This window comes from Pinus tabuliformis, chromosome 2_1 (assembly GCF_031772625.1).
Source record: "Pinus tabuliformis cultivar Carrire ecotype Pingquan chromosome 2_1, CPIR1, whole genome shotgun sequence".
NCBI classification, from domain to species: domain Eukaryota; kingdom Viridiplantae; phylum Streptophyta; class Pinopsida; order Pinales; family Pinaceae; genus Pinus; species Pinus tabuliformis.
The window spans coordinates 852,799,220-852,818,495 of NC_142299.1; the positions used below are offsets into that span (position 1 = coordinate 852,799,220).

Here is a 19,276-nt window from a genome sequence, read left to right on the forward strand (position 1 = left end):
GATCACAGAAAAATAGTAGACACAAGATATAAGCTCTTAGCTAGGGAAAAACCCCTCTCTTAGGGGAAAACCCAAAAAAAATATCTTCTTATAAAATCATATCAAAGTGAGATATCCAAGACCCATGACCCAAGAAGAAATTCCACCTCCATATGCCAAGTCATACCTTCCATTCTTCTTAGCAAATTCATCATCAAGAGACCAACAACAAGAGAAGTACGAAGGCAAAATTTCCACACATTCCATCCTAAGAAGAAACTCTTCTTCCATCCCAGACATCGACCTTTCATCTTCTACGAAATTTTAGAGCTTAATCATCCAAGTGTGTATGTTCAAATGAGCTCATATCATCTTCTATTTATACCGTCAAGAGGGGTGTGAACAAACATGTTCATTGGGACATGGCCGACTTGTCATCTAGAGGGGTTTTTGACCCAAAATTACATATTAAACTTTGTTTTTCTTTTTTACTTTACAATAGGTCCAAATAGGAATTTGACTCTTTGACTCAACAAAGCCTAGAAGCATAAAGAACATGTTTAACTAATATAAATAATAATAATAGAATTCTTTTTTAGCATGAAACCCATGCTTGAATATCTATATATATATATATATATATATATATATATATATATATATATATATATATATATATATATATATATTTCTTTTTGTTTTTTACATAAAACACATAGAGGTACAATTATGAAGACATAAACTAGTTACATCCTTCAGCACTCCCTCTTAACTAGGGAGGTATTCATAATTATACAAATGGTATAAGGATGACCTCAAGTTGAAATGTTCTAAGAGTATAACAATCAACATATACAATGCTAGGGATCTAGATACCATCTAGGCTAACTGCCAAAGTATCAACCCATCAAGGGATCTAGGTACCATCTAGGAAACTACAAAGGTATCCACCCAACAGGCATCTAGATACCATCTAGGTTGCCTACCAAGGTACCAACTGATTAGACATCTAGGTATCATCTAGGCTACCTGCCAAGATACCAACATGGATCTAGGTACCATCTAGGCTCCCTGCCAAAGTACCAATCCAAAAAACATCTAGGTATCGTCTAGGTTATCTACCAAGATATCAATAGGGATTTAGGTACCATTTAGGTTGCTTGTTAAGGTACCAATCCAAAAAACATCTAGGTATCATCTAGACTACCTTCCAAGATTCGAAGAGCGATCTAGGTACCATCTAGGCTACCTGCCAAGGTACCAACCCAACAAACATCTAGGTATCATCTAGGCTACCTTCCAAGATACCAATAGGGATCTAGGTACCATTTAGGCTACCTTCCAAGGTACTAATCCAACAAACATCTAGGTATCATCTAGGATACCTGCCAATATACCAACAAGGATCTAGGTACCATCTAGGTTACCTACCAAGGTACCAATCCTTACAGGGATTTAGGCATCGTTTAGGCCAAGATATCAACCCTAACAGGGATCTAGATATCATCTAGGCCAATATAGAAACCCTAAAAGTCCCATCATGCGGGTTATTCAACCTAAGGTACAACGACTTGTCACCATGATCTGGTCGGTGCCTCAACCTTATGGTATACAGACTAGTCAAGTTTCAAGGTCAAACCTCTATGAACATCTTTCCTCAAGGAGTACCAGTCTCAGTTGCTTACTCGATCCTTCGGTCCCCATTCCTCCTCGTGGCCTTCACTAGACGTATAATTGTTAGTCCTAGCTTAGTGCATGACACATGAAGTAGAGAATCATGCCCATCATTAATCCCTCTCAACTAGGGAGGATATACACTTTCCACCACACACAAAGGGAATATATCCAAGATCCCTCTCAACTAGGGAGATGTCTCCAACATCAACTACTTTGTTTTTCTAGTGGAGATCATAGTAGTGGTAGCTACATAGGCTCGTTCTTTAGCATCGTCATGTCATCGGAGAACTTTGACCTTCTTGAACATCATGGAGCCATCCTCTAACACCCGGGACCTTAAAACTTAAAGAGATGCCTTAACACTTGAGAGTTGAACTGATCCTTCAAAATACACAACCCTTTCAAGATTCAAAGCTCCCTCTGAAGTTATCATTCCTTTGCACATTCTATCTTCATAATACAACAAGGTTCGACTTCAACTTTCAATCATCAATATGCTCATTAGACGAAAAATTCAATATCATCAGGGTTTCTGGAGCTCCCTCTTTCCATCATGCTCATCATTATCATCAAGCACAAGTTTTGCTTTATATTGTTCTTCTATCTTTCTCATCTTGCTTTCACAATTTTGAAAGCCTTCATTATGTACTTGAAATTTTCAATAACAAGAAAAACCAAGTAAAATATACAAGTACAAGAGCATGAGGTCATATTTGTTAATATGAGATTTTCATGATTTCTAAAAGGTGTGCATCTATGGTTTTGGTTACAAAACCTACATATCCCATGACCTAACGCTTATTATGGTTTTTATTTTAGCGAAAACATCTACTCTTAGGGGTTTTGACTTCCAAATCCTAGGTTTTACTTTTACTTCAACCCTTGCTAGGGTTTTTCCATAAACCCTAGATTTTATCTACAAGCCCTAGAAATAAAGAGCTAAGGCTTCATGAGAGGGAACAAATAGTTAGGTTTATAGCTCCTAGGGTTGATTCATTTTAGGGTTTAAAAACCCTAAATATCAATATTCTTTAAAACTCCTTACATTATGCAAATTCTACAAACCCTAAATTCTAAGGATATGCAAAAATGTGATTTTCACACCCTAACACTTCTATAGTTATTTAGACCTATCATAAAGAAACCACAAGAACCTTCAAACATGTTGCAAAAACCCTAACTACAAAGAATTTTTTTAAATATCACTATGTGTGTACCTTGTATTACCTTTACCTATCTTCCAAGATTATGGGGAGCTACATCAATGAGTAGTTCAACTAGCATTTTGTCCTTCTCTTCTTGTCACAAATTCATGCCACAATATGTCTTCTTCATGCTTCCAAAATATCATATTGTAGAGCCATAACTTATTATACTTCACATTTTCCACAAAAGATCATTGCCACAAATGGTATATTCTTTTAGAATAGCATCTTCCATTCTATGCATACGAAACTTGAATTAGATCCAAGTATTCTTCCATGATCAATAGAATCTTTGCTTAGATCCAGTGAAGTTCTCTAGGCATTAATTTTGAGCAGCTTACATGGACCAAGAAATCTGAAGCATGTTGATCTGCAAAAATGTAGTAGTGCTAATTGTTCCTGGTGATGCATAAAAGTAGGGCATTCGTAGGATCATAACGCACATTGGTACTGAAGAATCTAAGTCGACTATTTGAAAGGTCCCAATATCTTGACTATGCTGCAAGGTTTAAGCCAAGATGAACTAGGAACATCTAAAGAAGAAGAAAAGTCAAGTGTAGTCCAAGTGGCTATAATTAGAGTTGAAAGTGGAAATTTTTTGATTGCATGGTGAACAGACGATTATCTAAAGAAGGAGAAATTGACGACAAATCCAAACTACAACTTAGAGTTAGGTTGGTGCCCATGAATTTTGTTGAGTTGGTGTTCAACTAGAAGATTGGTGTCTCTTGTGGGTTGGTGCCCACGAATTCACTGAGTTGGTGCTTAGTTTTGGGATTGGTGTCTCTTGTAGGTTGGTGCCTATGAAAGTTTCAGTTGAAGCTAAGAAACCTGATTGTGCTCTTTATATATTAAGAAAGGTTGAAAGCATTTTTCTTCCAATTACAAATTTTCTATGTTTATGTGTTCAATCATAGATGACTAATGTTGTGAATTGTTGGTGGTTAAAAAATGGTTAATTGACTAAATATTGATTCACCCTCCACCCCCCCTTAGTATTTCCAACAAACCTCATGGAAGAGGTCAACAAAGACGAATTGAAGGAGGTCCTCCACAATTTTCAAAATGACAAGAGCCATGACTCAGATGGATGGATTGTAGAATTCTTCTTATGCTTCTTTGATCTTCTAGGGATAGACTTACTAAGGGTGATGGAGGAATCTAGAGACTTGGGCATGTTTTTTCCTCCTTTAACACAACTTTCATAGCCCTGATTCCAAAAGTCAACAAACCAATCACTTTTGACAATTTTAGGCCTATATCATTATGCAACTGCATCTACAAAGTGATAGTAAAAGTCATAGCCTGTAAGCTAAAACCAATTCTATCTAAAGCCATCTCAAAGGGGCAGTTTTGCTTATGGGAGGGACGTCAAATTCATGATGCCATAGGGGTGGCCTAAGAGGGCCTTCACAAAATTTAAAAATGAGAAGTTAAAAGGAGTGATCTTATATATTGTTATATCCAAAGCTTACGATTGGGTTAATTGGATATATCTAATGCTCCTTATGACTCATCTTGGATCTGAAGTGGATTTTATATTATGGGTTATGAGTTGTATTTCCTTGGTCACTTTTTCCATTTTGATAAATGGCTTAGCTTCCCCTTTTTTACATGCACACTAAGGACTTCATCAAGGATGTCCATTATCCTCTCTGCTTTTCCTATTGGTGGCGAAAGCTCTAAGCAGGATGCTGGGCGAGACAAATAGAAGGGGAGAGTTTTAAGGAATAACAATGGTAGATAATCTACAAATAGCTCCTGAAGAGATTTGGACTTCTTACATTGTGCCTTGTATTTGTTCAGGAAAGCCACCAATATGCTGGTGAATATGACTAGATAGACCCTTTCTACTCATTCCTTAGAAGGAATGGAAGTCCTTCACTTACAGACCTTGTTTATGTACACTAAATTACACTTTGACGAAGGCCTAAAATACCTGGGCTTTCAATTAAAATCAAAGTCCTACAGAAAAGCATATTGGAATTAGCTCATTACAAAGCTAGAAAAAAGGCTAGAGGCCTAAAGTTTGAGATGGCTATCAAGAGCAAGTTGTCTAGTTTTTACAAAGTCAATTCTCAAAGCCATCCCTGTATACTGGATGTCACTATCTTAGATCCCAAAAGGAATTTTGGAGAAAATGTGAAAGGTGTGCCTTGAGGTTCTTTTGGGCAGAATATCGAGACTAAGTTGTGATGCCATGGGTTAAATGGGACATAATCATAGTCCCAAAGGCACAAGTGGGATGGGGACTAAAGAACATTTCTATTTTTCCTAAATCTCTAGCTGAAAAGGTGGGATAGAGGTTTCTCACAATTCATAGTTTGTGGACCTCAATGGTGCATATGAAGTATATATTTCTTGGCTCAATTGAGGATTGGATAAGGAACCCCAATAAATCTCACACAAATGTTTCAATCATTTGGAAGGCTATTATTGGCTCTTTCCACCTCATTGAGGTACGTCTAGCGTAATGAGTGGGGAATGGAGCTCAAGTAAGGGTGGGACATGATTCATAGGTCAACGTTGGTGAATCTTATCCCCTTCCACGTGCTCTGGTGGTTGTGTTAAACAATAGAAGCATTTATGTTGTTAATCAAATAATAGATCCAACCCTTACCAACATATGAATGCAAAGCTAATCATCATCTTAGCAACTAGGACTGGAGTTAGATCACTTAGAAATACATTGCAACATTGTGTGCATCCCATACTATGCTAACAAACAAGGAGAATGAACTTTGATGGGCTCACTCTCCTTTTGGGGATTACAAACCAAAGCTAGGATACCTTCACCTAATTTCAAATTGGATGCGGCATGAACATGTATGGAGATGGAAATGCCTTTGGAAAATAAAATGCCTTGCAAAAGCTAGACTCTTCATGTGGTGACTATTGGAAAACAGAGTTCCAACTTGGGATAACATCATAAAAAGGCATATAGAAGGACCTAGCTAGTGTGCTCTATGTAAATTTGAGGAGGAAACAATGGTACCTCTATTTATGGAGTGCCCTTACACAAAATGTGTATGGGCAAGTTGCAAAGGGAAATTAGGGTCCGCATAGCAGTAGCAAGGGGCGAATCTAGTGGAAGAGTTATAAAATCCTTTAAGGCACTTTCTTTAATTATCTGTTCGGGGATATGGCTAGCTTGAAATAGAGTTATCTTCCAAGACACTCTCTTCATGCTAGATAGTGTAATGGCACAAGTAGTTGCCATTTTCTCCCTACTCCTATAGTAGGACAATTCCTGGAGCAAAAAAAATTGTTCTCAAATAAATTTATAAGTTCAAGCCTTGGGCTTTTTTGATGGGGCGACACAAGATGATGATAGAAATTGTGGGGGAGGGGCTATAATTTACCTAAGTGAGACTCATTATTATTCCATGAAGATGGGGCTTGGGAAGGGCACAAACAACTATATTGAACTTATGGCTTTAAAATTGTTGCTACTTTTTGTAAAAGAAATAGGTTGCACCTCCCTACAATTTTTGGCAATTCAATGCTAATCATAAATTGGGCAAAAGGGGCCCAAAGATGTCACAATCATATTTTGTTACCACTGCTAGAAGAAGTTATTCAACTCAGATATTCTTTTGACAATTGTTATGTTTGCCATGTTCTTAGGGAATGCAACTTGTTAGTGGATTCCTTATCAAAGAAGGGTGTTCGGATGGCACTAGGCGATTGGGTAATCAGGGAATCAATTCATCATGGACATTATGAGTTTTATCCTAGAACCTTCATATAAGGTAGGGGGGCACAAGCAGTGCAAAATCAAAACTAAAGTTGGCGTTTTTGTTCATGGTCTAAAAGGTCTGTGTGGGTTGTCAAGTTGGATGGAGACTCGACTTAGTATCAAGGAGGTGCAACAACATATAGTATTTTGTGGAAATATAAATGTAATGCTCTCACAGAGCAGATATAAATGGAACACTTATGAATTTATGTGCAACAAAAGATATGAAATACATTGAGTTGTATTCAGCATTTCTACATAGATGTGACGTACAATTACATTATTTTTGGGTGATCCCTCAATTTGATTTGAATACATAAATCAATATACATCCACAAATTGTAATTTTGTATCATTTACTTATACAATAAAATTTTGATTTTTTTAAACAAACAAAAAATACTCACCCAAAACTTGTTAACTCAGTTCTTTTAATGAAACCTCATATTTATATTTATGCAAAACATAAAACATGCAATAACATACCCTTGAATACTCAACTTTAAAGAATTATCTTCTAAAAACATTAAGAAAGTTTTAATGATAAAATAAAATCCAATGTAATTTAATATCCAAATGCCATTAGACTTGAGAATGAAGAGGGCACTGGAATTTCGAGTAAGTTTTCTTCATGCATAAATGGAAAAATTTTCATGATTATAGGTTTGGGATTGATTATGGATCAGCTATAAAGTTATGTATAATTGGGCATTGGAATTTCCTACGAGTTTAATTGGAAATTCTAATTCTTCCATGATTGCTTAAGATTGCCTATGGATAACCTAAAAAAGAGTTATGTCTAATTGGTTATCTCTATATTTTATAAATTTGACCTTAAAAATCTGGCCAGGCCACAACTTCTTCATGCTGGGCTACAAGACATGAATATGGCTTTGTCTTGCTACAAAGTGGCAGGGCTCTGTAAGCCATGGAATTTCCGTTTCAGGCATTGGGGACCAGGCCTTGTGTGTGTGCCCCGTGTACTTGTATTGTAAAGCAACTGTATTTGTTAAAATCTATGAATGTGTGCGTTAGAATCCAAATACGTGGGCGTGAGGTCAACACGGTGTTGTGGGTCGTTGGACACAAACATATGATCACATATTTATGCCAACTTCCACCAAAATTCCATTGACTTGTGTATGTACCTAAGCGTAGGCGCAATACCAGTTCTGTGTTTGGTCGAATGCAGGCCTCGCGGTCTTTCCAATGGAGTATACACTCCTGCGTTGAGGCATGGGAGGGTCGAAGACACCCAGAGGTGCACCATACCTCTGCCTCGATACACCACTAAAAAATCGAAGTTAAACCCTCGATTTTGTTTGGAGATTGGAGAGCAATGCAAGTTGAATCCAAGCTGGCTAACGTGAACGTAGTGTTGGAGAGAGTAGTGCTGCATAGAGCTGAGAGTCAACGTAAAGGCCACATCATAGACCGTGGTTTTAAAGCTCGGTTTGAGGTACTCGGGCTCTGGCAAAGCGGTTTTGGCTAGCTCCCAAAACGCCCCCACGTGCACTCCGGGTGATATTAGAGACTCCAGGACCTCGAGGAGAATCCTCTCCCACTCCACATGCCCGATATCCCACTGATCAATCTCATTGATGTATCATCGTCGAATCCCATGCAACGTGTGAGAAACGTATTGTGTGGATATATGTTGTGATGTAGGGTTACAAGGGCGTGTGGACCCCTAGTGACATCATAGAAAGCATTGACATCAGGAGTGCGGAGGGTGTGGATGCATTGTTTCATCAAATAATAATAATAATCTAATTTGAGTTTTCATAATAATAATAAATAAATTTGAGCTTTCATAATAATAATCTAATTTTAAGGTCATCGCCAATCCAAACATCAAATTAATGTATAAAACTTCTTCGTTTGTGAGATCGGGAACTTTCCATGCGGCGATTTGACTGTGTGTAAAGTCTATAGATGCATACATATTCTACCCTTATTTGGATTTGAGCTTCTAACCTCTTATGAGGAGAAACACATCCTCTTATTCATTAGGCCCACTATATATATATACACAAGTCTCAATTTAGCCAAACAAAAACAATTCAAAATGTGGATTTGAGAAATGAAGGGGTAGGGCTAAGTGGCCCTAGAGCCCACATGGCATCACCTTTGGGCCACATATAGACTTATGGTGCCATGTCATCTACCACATAATTGTATGGAAAATTGACATGGCAAAACTAAGGAATTCAAAATTCAATAATATCTATATTGTTGAAACACTCTGGACAAGCAGATGGCAATGGTGGCCTCAAAAATTACTTAAAGTTGAGAGAAGAAAGCAAAAACTTTATCCATATCACCTCAAGGTGGCCCAAAAAGTCGGGTATGTCGCAAATGGCAATAACATGACTATAAGTGTAACAGAAAGAATCAAAGCTTGCTAACCAAGTATGGATCCCATCTATGGGCTTTATCTTTTGGATTCTATGAACAGCAAGGAACAGCAAGGTCATTGAAGACATCCTATTCCAGGAATCCAATTTGGGGAAAATTTAAAAGGGCAATAACGGAAACAACAAAAGCTACATACAAAGGGGGGGATACAATGATAATGGGCCAATCTTCTTAAATCATGAGGTCTTGCACTCAACAGATTCTCTGAGGACATGAAATAGGCAACTTCAAGAATGGTCAAAAACTTTGGAGTCCACCCCTTCCAGGATGGCTCAAATACAATTTCAATAGTGCCTGTAAACGAAATCTAGGTCTAGGTATATTTGTGATAGTCCTTCACAAATATCTAGGTAACAAAACAAATAATCAAGCTCAACTAGAAACTTTGATTTATGGGATCACAAAAGCCCTGAAACAAGCCTTTAGGAAAACTATTTTTGAAGGTGACTCAAATCTCATAATAGATCATCTCAATGGGAAGAGTCAAAATCACTCTTTGAAAATTGGCAGGCAGTTGACGTGGAGCAACAGTACCAGAATGAATTTTGAACTCTATAAATTCAATCATGACAAAAGAATCTCCAACCAATTAGCCTATTGGCTTGCTAATATGGCAAACATCACACAGAAGACAAACTTGTGCAGTTTAACAACTCCCTAGAGGACACGCATGATTGAAAAGAACTTTTGGGAAAAAACCCATGTACTACGCTCCATAGTGGAGCCATACCAACGCCGAGACACCCTAGTATTGAGACCTCAATTGTTCTCCCCCTCTCATTGCTCCTCCACAAATCCAATGTTCCTCTGAATTTATCCTCCCGCCCACAAAAGGCATTGGTAGGATACTGTTCACTTGCTGTGATGGTAGAGAGTCTAGACACGATGGCTTCCTCCTATGCCATAAATCTTGAGCAACTGCTTTGTTTACTTAATCGTTGGGGTGGGCAATGCTGGCCACCCTTGCTTTCTTTGTGTCTCCATCAATTGGCTATGTTCTCTACTATCAGTCATGGTGGAATCCTCGGCTCAGAGATGGAGAAAGCATCCAAGAACCTGGACTGATGCAGCAACAAGGAACACCTAATCCAAGAAACCCTTCCACATGCAAGAGTGGTTCAGCAATTTCATGGCCCAATAAGGCCATGAAGCCCTTTTACCTGACCCGAGTCCACACCGTCAATGTCGAGTTTCAAACAGGAGAATTTTGGGTTCTCTTGATCACTTTAAAACTATCTTAAAGAAAGGGATGAATTGGGAATCCAGAAGCAAGCTAACTTTGCAGAAGAGAGTGAAACCTCTAGATCGTATACACTCTATTGTCAAGACCTTGGACATGAATTACTCATGGCAAACGAACAAGTAGTGTTCTTAATTTCCTCAAACCACTAATCAATGATGTTCTCATCTGTCATCCACTGGTCTATATTGAGGAGAAGTTTATAATTGAACTTGAAAGAGCAGCCACAAACATGTGACAATACCTTCTGGCAAATCAGTAATCTCAATTACTCCAACAAGCTTTTGCCTAAATCTTTAGAGGTGTTGTTCGTATTGGTTTCAAATATGTATTGAATATGCTTAGCTGTATATTTGTTGTTTTGAATAATATGACGGGTTTGTTAATGGGCCATATTACTTACTGGGATAACCAAGATAGTAGTTTTGAGTAGCATTTTAATAAAGCCAACAGTTCTCCTGCTATCTTGGATGTATATGGATCTCCTTTGACAGAATTTTATATTAATAAAAAATATTTTCTTGCCAGAAAAAACAGGAGTTGTTTGATATTTGAATCTTCAAGTTGTGCACTGGTAAAAATGAAATTTCAATTATCGGAATACATAAGCTACTTGGAACTTTGCATATATCATATAAACAATGTATTGCGGCTTATTTTTGTATTTACTCCATTATTGTCAAGCTCATTTAAGAAGTTGAATCTGTCGTAAGCATTAAGGAGGGAAGTGAAATTCATTGTATGTACATCATAGTTGTTGAAACAGAGATGGATAACGCAAATTCAGAGATGGATAAACACGAATTCCCTTCTCTGGGTGGATAGTCTTTTACAAGTTTTTTCCCCTCCTTTTCTCTAGCACCCAAGGAGCATCAGTTTATGCAGGGGATGCCCATTATTAATATCGATACCCTAGCACACATTCACTCCAAAAATTCGAAATGCAGGCACACAAGGTCCACACAGAAATGTCTATACCAATGAAATTTAGGGCATAATCTTGCATAAGCCCAGGACCAAGCCCTTCATACGTTGTACTTATTCGGTGCCCTACAATTAAGCTTTCTATTTCAACATAGTTGTGGCTGTGAAAAATAGTTGTTACAAACTTATGTGCACTAGGTAGTTTTAAACACACTACAGATACCTCAACTAGAGTTGCAGTGTGTTTTTATGAAATGTTGTCATGGCTATCCCATAGTCACCATCTTCCCCTATATGGAGGATACACTTACGACATTGCACATTGTTTCAAAAACTATGTTATATCATTTATCAGGGACTTTGGGATGCAGGAATTGAGGGGTTAAGTTCGAGAGCAACTAGAGAGACCCCTATCACCACAATTTCAGAGAATGGTACAGGATGCTGCCATATGTAAATAACCCAGGTTCAAACCACGGCGGTTGGGGAGCTTGTGTGTGACAGTGAGAGAGAGGGAAGGTGTTTGACCTCCCGTAGTTGGTTTCCCTCCATAAACAAAAGGGCCTGAAACATGTATGACAAGCCAACTTGCTTTTAGAGGAAGTTAAAAGGACATCTCAGGAATTCCCACTTTTAAAAATGGATGTCCCTGAGTCATTTCCTTACAACTGTCTAAAGCATAATTGATAGCCATTAACTCTTGGACCTCTCTAACATCGTCTTAGGCATAGTTGGTACTTCATTCTCAAGGATCAGGGTGTTGACGTAATTATTATTTATCTAGTAAATGTAGCTAACGACAGGTAGCATTTAGGCCAAAAAACAAAAGATAAATCTTATGTGAAAAGAAAGAATCGTATCTTACAGCCTTCCTCACCAGTGCAGGCAGATAAACCTGTGTGTAGTAGAGTAGATCTATTTAGACAAGTAAGAATATGTAAAACCATGTTGCAGAGTTTGCATACCCAGACCTAGCGAACAGGAACCAAGTACTGGTATGTGTGACCCATACCCAACACCCGGTACACATGCAGGTATGTATAATTGCATACCCCATGTGCCAAGGCATGGCCTGGTACCTTTGCCTAGAAATCCAGGAACGTACCATAAAAGTGGGTGTGCATGCCACCAATTCCCAAAATGATCTATTTTATAAATAAAAAAAGCACAGACATAAAAAGGAAGGCGGAGCCCATCTGTGAACCTTAGACATTGCTTACTAGGTCCTTTTATGAACAGAAAATCCCTAACTAATCTCTCCTATTTACATTTCCATTCTCAATCTGAAGACAGATAAGAAATTTTAGTAATGTCCACAAATGACCAAGAATCTGTTCATGGGACCAGAGTGTACAATCAGTGGCCACTCAACTATGGGAGTGTCTAGAAAACTCAAAGATACTAATATATTATGAAAATAACAGAGACACAAATGACAATACCAGAAGGAGAAGAAAGTTAGGAGTCAAAAACAGACGTGGAAACAGTGAGAGGCACAAGGCTGTAGATCAACATCATCATCATAAGTGAAAATACAAGAAGAAGAGACCAGCAATCCAACAGAGAAGAACAACAAGATTAGGTTTTTCTTTGCTGTGATTCTTGCAACGAATTCATTGATAAGAGACTAAAGTGTTAAACTCCATCTAGTATGCATAGTTTCACTTGCAAGAATATTTTCTCAGCATTTTCACTTTCTTCGGTCTTAAAATTACACTTTCAAATTCTTATTCTTCTTCTTCACTCAAATTTCTCCATCATCACAACAAATCCTCTCTATCCGTTGTGGACAAAAGTTTAGAGGGCAAAGGAACCTAAGGGTGCACGGGAGGCATCAGAAATCAAGTACAGGCTTTGTCGTGCACACTGGAAAGAACATAGACAACAATGTTGTCATTTCTATTCCATTTTTTGAAATGCCTCAAGTACTCAACTATGCTGTTTTTTCTGTTTCATTTCTAAAACTGCCATTGGGCAATATTTGAATGTACTTGGTGTAAGACTTGAGAGCTATCAATGAGAATGATAAAGCTTTCTGATCAATTTTCAACAGATTGTCAATTGATGAATATTTCAATGATTTGTACAAGTTGAATATGAAAATGAATCTCAATCATTACTAATTTACATAAATTTCAGTGACTTTTTGCTTTTTTAATTTTTCATATATAGGAAATAGTGTCTAACCCTGATATACCCCCATCCCCTGTTCCAAAAAGTGTTTAACCCATACCCATACCTATTACCCACACACACTGGCAACTTAGATATAAAATATATAACCGAGATTGAATAACTTATAATGGCTTCTTATACCACTGTAATAATCTCCCAAATAAAATATGTCCCAAAGTCTCTCTCCACAACCCGAATTTCAATATCCTGCCAAACAATCATGCGAGTACTATCTACAACCATCTAATATCTACACAGTTATATTAACTTTAATGTGTACATATCCCTTGTCCCTGATTTTACTAAATTGGGATCATGCCTGTAGCCCTGGTCATCCAAGCCAGCCTGACATGAATAGACAAAAGTATAGAATTCTTCAAAGAGAATACAACACTATTTCATTAAAGTAATTAATCCATTTGTATGATGGAACCCAAACACAGCAATTAAAAGACTAAGAAGAAACCTTTCTCTGAAATAGACAGGATAGCGATACACACACTTCATTTATCCCAATCTAATTAAAGAAATTGTTCATCAAATAGCAACTCAGCAAAGGCAAAACCAAATGGTCCTTCACAATTTAACATAAAGGGCTACAAATTAAAGCTACACAAACAAGTTCATTAAGCCATCATTTATGACCAATTAACATAAAGACATATCAAACAGTCTTTTTAAACCAAGGCAGTAATGCAAACTAAAGAATGTTTTCAACAACAGGAGCAAACAAGATAGCACCAGATGAGAAGCAGACGTGGACTGACCTCAGCCTAATTAGGACAAGATGCTAAAAACTCAAATCTCACACTAACTAGGACTATGGATGGAACTTAGAGAAAAAGTTGTGGTACGGTATTCCATTTGCAAAACGTTCACATGTCATGAAACTCCAGGATTCTGGAATATTTTGTCCTTACACTATAAAATAAAGTTTAAGCCAAATCTAGCATGGACAACTACCAGTCTCTGAAAGTACATCATACAACTGAGTGATAACATTTTACAAAAAACTTCAAAATCAACGTTTTCACTTATTCTGATGAAATAACCACTGTCTTCATAACTAGCTGAAAGGCATTGTATGCCTCTAAGAATCTTCCACAAACTTAGAAGTATCCCCACTTATAGGAAACTGTCTCTCATGTTATTGAGCTTTTATTACAAAAGTTTCCATCTCACGACCTATGGAGCTAAAGAGGACAGACAAGATGGATATAGGCACATCAAGAAAAACACCTCAATTTGAAGGCCTATAAAATAATCAAAAGTATATAAAATGACAACATCCATCTCCCAACACATGGAGTTAAAGAGGACAGATGAGATGGATATAGGCACATCAAGGAAACCAACTCGCTTTGAGGGCCCATTAATTAATCAAAAGCATACAAAATGACAGCATCCATCTCTCAACACACACAGTTAAAGAGGGCAGACGAGGTGGATATAGGCACGTCCAGGAAAACACCTCAATTTGAGGGCCCATAAAATAATCAAAATTATATAAGATGACGGCATCCTTAAGCGAATACAACTGAAAGATATCATCCTCAGTTTAAGAATATGTTAATATGCTTTGACTATTCCAAAGCTCCACAATTCCTCTTCCATACATACTAAACCAATGCAAGTTTGCAAAATATCAGATACTGAAACTAGCTGTACAGAGGCCATTCAATCAATGATAGATACAGTGTCTTTACCTCCGGATAATACAAAACATCTGAAAAATCAATGCCCACTTCCCCTTCTTGCACACTTGGTAAATTAAAACTTGCCGCATCAGAGCCACAATAGCATTGCTGCGTTATCATTTAGAAGAGAAGGAAAAACATCAGTGAGGAAACAATTTGTCATACAGAAGCCTCAAGTGTGCGGTATCATTGACCCTCTGGACCTGCCATCCCATTTTGGAAGAATGACACAGAACTGTCACAGACGAGTGATCTATGCACAGTTTTTCGGTCATAAGTGGGCTTGACCCAAGCAGACCTGTGAGAAGACACTTTATAGCCATCCCATGAGTAAAAATACCCACTAAGTCAGACTGCCTTCTGTCTTGTTCCTCTTGCTGCCTATGTCTATCTCTAGGAGACAGTTCATCCTCTGTCTCGTTATCTCCCATTGTTACAAACTGCAACCTGCTTTTACCAGACTTTCTTCTAGTTGGGTATTTCTGTCTATTGAGCAATTCCCATTGTGAAACAGTTGATCCATCCCGATCTTCAATTGGATGAACTTGCATTGCTGCATTGTGACTGCTATAGTCCTTGATTTCATTATGATACTGTGCAAAATCCCTTTGCTTTGACCTCTCACACAGCTTTAGCACCTTGTTGTTCAAAAATTCTACCATACGGAATTCCACCTGCCGTTGAGACTCCCCACCTGGCGCACAAAAGTCGGGCTGAGATCTATTGATAATATTGACCATTTCAGGAGTGTATATATCTGAAGAATGGCAGCCTTCCCACTGCCCTTCACTCATTTCTATCAGCTCATCAGACCACACTATCTTCTCCTCCAGTATATTTAGTTCCTGCATCAATATTTGAGAATGAGGTAACCAGCAAAAATTTTAGCTGAGTAATTAGCAGCCAAGATTCACCCATCGAAAGGTCATTCACCTGTGGAACCATGTCCGACATTGCATACGTCTGCAATTTTATAATATAGTATTGACAATCACAACCACCAGTTTAAAACTGCAAGATACTTATCATCAGAACAACCTGATTTTATGCAAGGAACTGGAAAATCTGAAAGAAAGTTTCACAGAAACCTGATTTCTCATGTAAGCTATCAGTCACACTCCTGAAATTAACAAAGTAGGCAAAACAAAGCAGACAATCCAAGTAACCCAGGACAGAGATGCACACTGAGTGGTAATGTGCATTCCACTAATGGCAATGGATCTATATTGTTGTGCTGTGTGTTGAAAATTAAAACAAACTTAATATTAGTTTCAATAGATTAAAGACATAGTGTGTAACTTTCAGAAAATGCATATGCCACAAAACGTCTTTCAGTAGTTGCCAAGCCAATTGGATTTATTGTCTTAAACCACTACGAGAAAGGTTGAGAAACCTAGGGACGTGGGTCCACAAGCAAAGACTCTTTGTATATAAATGTGGCCACCATTTGTGAGCAACTGCTACTAGTCGACCATTACTCCAAACCTAAATTCTTTGCTGCATCAATCTTACACAGTGCTGTGCTAATAGGATATGAATTGACCTAAAAAGGTAATAGGATATGAATTGACCTAAAAAGGTGATAGGCCTGAAGGGACTAGGAACAATCAACAATCAAACAGTTATACTTGGATACTTTTATCAACTGAAACGGAAAGATGAAAAATACAAGAAAAATAAGAACCAACTCATATGCCTTCTAACATGAAAGGGAGAAATAATCAAATCCGAGAAACAGAGAAGAATGAATACATTTGCAAAGCATGTATTCATAACACATAGCTGCAGATGTCAGATATTTGAGCTAGGCTAGCTGAGCTCGTGCCTCAAACATAACCCCATGTTTATTGGGCACCTGCATTTTTACCATGTCTTTGGAGGTCTGCACCAGCAGCTTCTAATTTTTTTATCTTCACAGTCTATCTGTTTACAATGACACTCATAATGGTCTAGATGACCCAAGAGACTATATAAATCACTTTTACGCAGAAAGACCTAACAAAGTTGCTTAGATGGCAGGGAGAAGAGGGTGAAAGGTAAAAGCTCATTAGTCTGCCTCTTTATGCCTTGAGGTGAGGGCAGACTCGATTCCTAAGGAATTGTATTGCTCATCTGTAATGTAACCACTAAAAATCTTAATGCACTAGAGGTGCCCCATAACATAACTTCCAGATCACAGGGTTAAGAATCTAACACTAAATTTGCCAACGTACCTGGCAGACGAACAATGCTGTTTGTTTGGCACGCTCCAGAGGGGAAGAATACACCTCATCAAACCGAAGCCCCTGTGAATTCAGGAACACAGCCAAAGCCCGGGCTTGCCTCTGCCCATTAGTTGTCAGGGTTGCAGAGGGACATCTGCCAGCAATCAAATCCGGCCTATCATACAAAGTGCTCTCTGCATGGTGGATCAAGTACACCTCCGTGCGGAGATCTTCCTCAAATGCTTCAAAACCACCATTGGAATGATGATAATCATGGTGATGCAGGGAATTTCGATGATTCACCGGAGGCAAATGGGTCTGTGACAGAAGATGGTATGGGTCCCAAACTCTAACCGAAGAACCCAGATATGGAGTGCCAGCAGATGATAGCTGTGGAGACAGAGGGGATAAAGAAGGATGACATGGAAGAACCTCAGGCTCCTGTTCCAGGACCTTTCTTGGTTGCCTATCTTGATTTTGCTGCAGCCTTACTTCTTCTTCTTCAATTTCTTCTTCTTCTTCTTGCTCCTCAGGGGTGGATTGCATTGAACCCATTTCAGGAATGGGTTTGAGGAGCGGATGAAGGGCAGTCAAGAGCAGCCTCCGATATTGGGTGTCGTTTCAAAACTTGCAGCATTCTCTGTGCTACATCCTCTATTGCCACATCCAAAGCATACCCCTTGTTCTGAATTAAGCTGCAATTTTTTTTTGGGTTTCCCGAGATCCAGCCAGAGACATTAAATTCCGATCTGAATATGTGCAGGATGACCCAATGTCCAAATGCCAAGGACATGGAGATGTAGAGGCATGGGCTGTAGCCAAGTCAAAAATACCAGTTGGCCTCAATTTCAATTATACCTTTCTGCTCGTGCAAGCTTGAGACAATCCTTACCTGGCATTCATATGTTTGTATCTATGTTTTTAGCTAACTTGGAATTTCGCCAAATCTGTCTCCTACATGGTAATGATTATAAGTGCTTCACGATTATAAAATTTAGAGTTTGCCAACTAACAATTACAAATTTGTACTTTTACTCTGTAAAAATATACATGTGGGAGGGAGTATTCCGTTGTAAGTTTAAAGTTTGTATTTTCTCTACCAAAGAGACATGTTGGGATGGAGAATTACATTGTAAGTATAAATTTTTAATGATGCAAATTTATGCTAAACATCACAAGTTAGTGAGTTTGGTTTACATATATATATATGGTAATGAAAATTTAATTATTATTTTCTTAAATGTTTAAAAAAAATTAATGAAATAATTTTTCTATTTATTTATAAAATTAAGAGAAGTAATATAAGAAAGTATTTTTAATTTCATTAAAAATAGTTTATTTTTATTTTTTTTAATAAAAACCTTAATTTTAATTGGAATAATATTTGGATTTATGTATAAGATTAAAGTAAAAAGCTATTTCAAAAATATATAACTTTTTTGAAGGTAGGTTAAGTTAAAGAATATTATCTTTTTTAAGCATATAATTTAGGTTAAAATTATATTTGATTTTAAAGTAAACTTTAAAATTGTTTTTAATTGACTAAAAGCTTTTAAATGTAAGAAGTTAATAACCTAAGACAAGTAGAACACTTCTTTTTCTAGTGGATCATTTGAAAGACATAATTTTCTTTGAATAAGGGTGATGATTCAACTAATATTTACAAATATCAACAAGTGATGATTATACTCACACAAATTGGCAACTAAATTTTGATAAATTTGTCAACTTTAAAGAAAAATACAAATTCCAACATTTTTAAAATAAATTTACATTAAAAAATTTCAGTTTTTTTATTAAAATTTAATTTTTAAAATAATTTTAAAAAACAAAACAAAACAAAAACAAATTGACTTTTTAACACATGAAAAAACAACAAAAACAAATCACTTAAACTCCTTTAACTACAAAATTTGAATTATAAAAAGATTCAATTGAAAAAAATTGAGAATGTTCATCTTAAAAACATTGTAAATACTATAAATTTCCTTATTCAATACTACTTAAATGCTAAATGC

At 37.3% G+C, this 19,276-nt stretch overlaps 1 protein-coding gene across 1 annotated transcript; it reads right to left on the reverse strand.

The window, feature by feature from the left end:
* Positions 1–14,815: 14,815 nt before the first annotated feature.
* Positions 14,816–18,218, reverse strand: LOC149203335 (uncharacterized). Its single transcript, XM_089403407.1, has 2 exons — positions 17,268–18,218; positions 14,816–15,899 (listed from the first exon to the last, which is right to left on the reverse strand). Exons 1-2 carry the CDS (start codon positions 17,811–17,813, stop codon positions 15,195–15,197), a joined length of 1,251 nt encoding a protein of 416 aa, XP_089259533.1. The 5' UTR covers positions 17,814–18,218; the 3' UTR covers positions 14,816–15,194.
* Between the last annotated feature and the right edge of the window lie 1,058 nt (positions 18,219–19,276).

Excerpts from the sequence above, each read along its gene's own strand:
- LOC149203335 (XM_089403407.1), bottom strand. The coding sequence starts at position 17,813 with ATGGGTTCAATGCAATCCACCCCTGAGGAGCAAGAAGAAGAAGAAGAA. Across the intron at positions 15,900-17,267 it reads CAGCATTGTTCGTCTGCCAG|GAACTAAATATACTGGAGGA; the intron begins GTACGTTGGCAA and ends ATATTGATGCAG.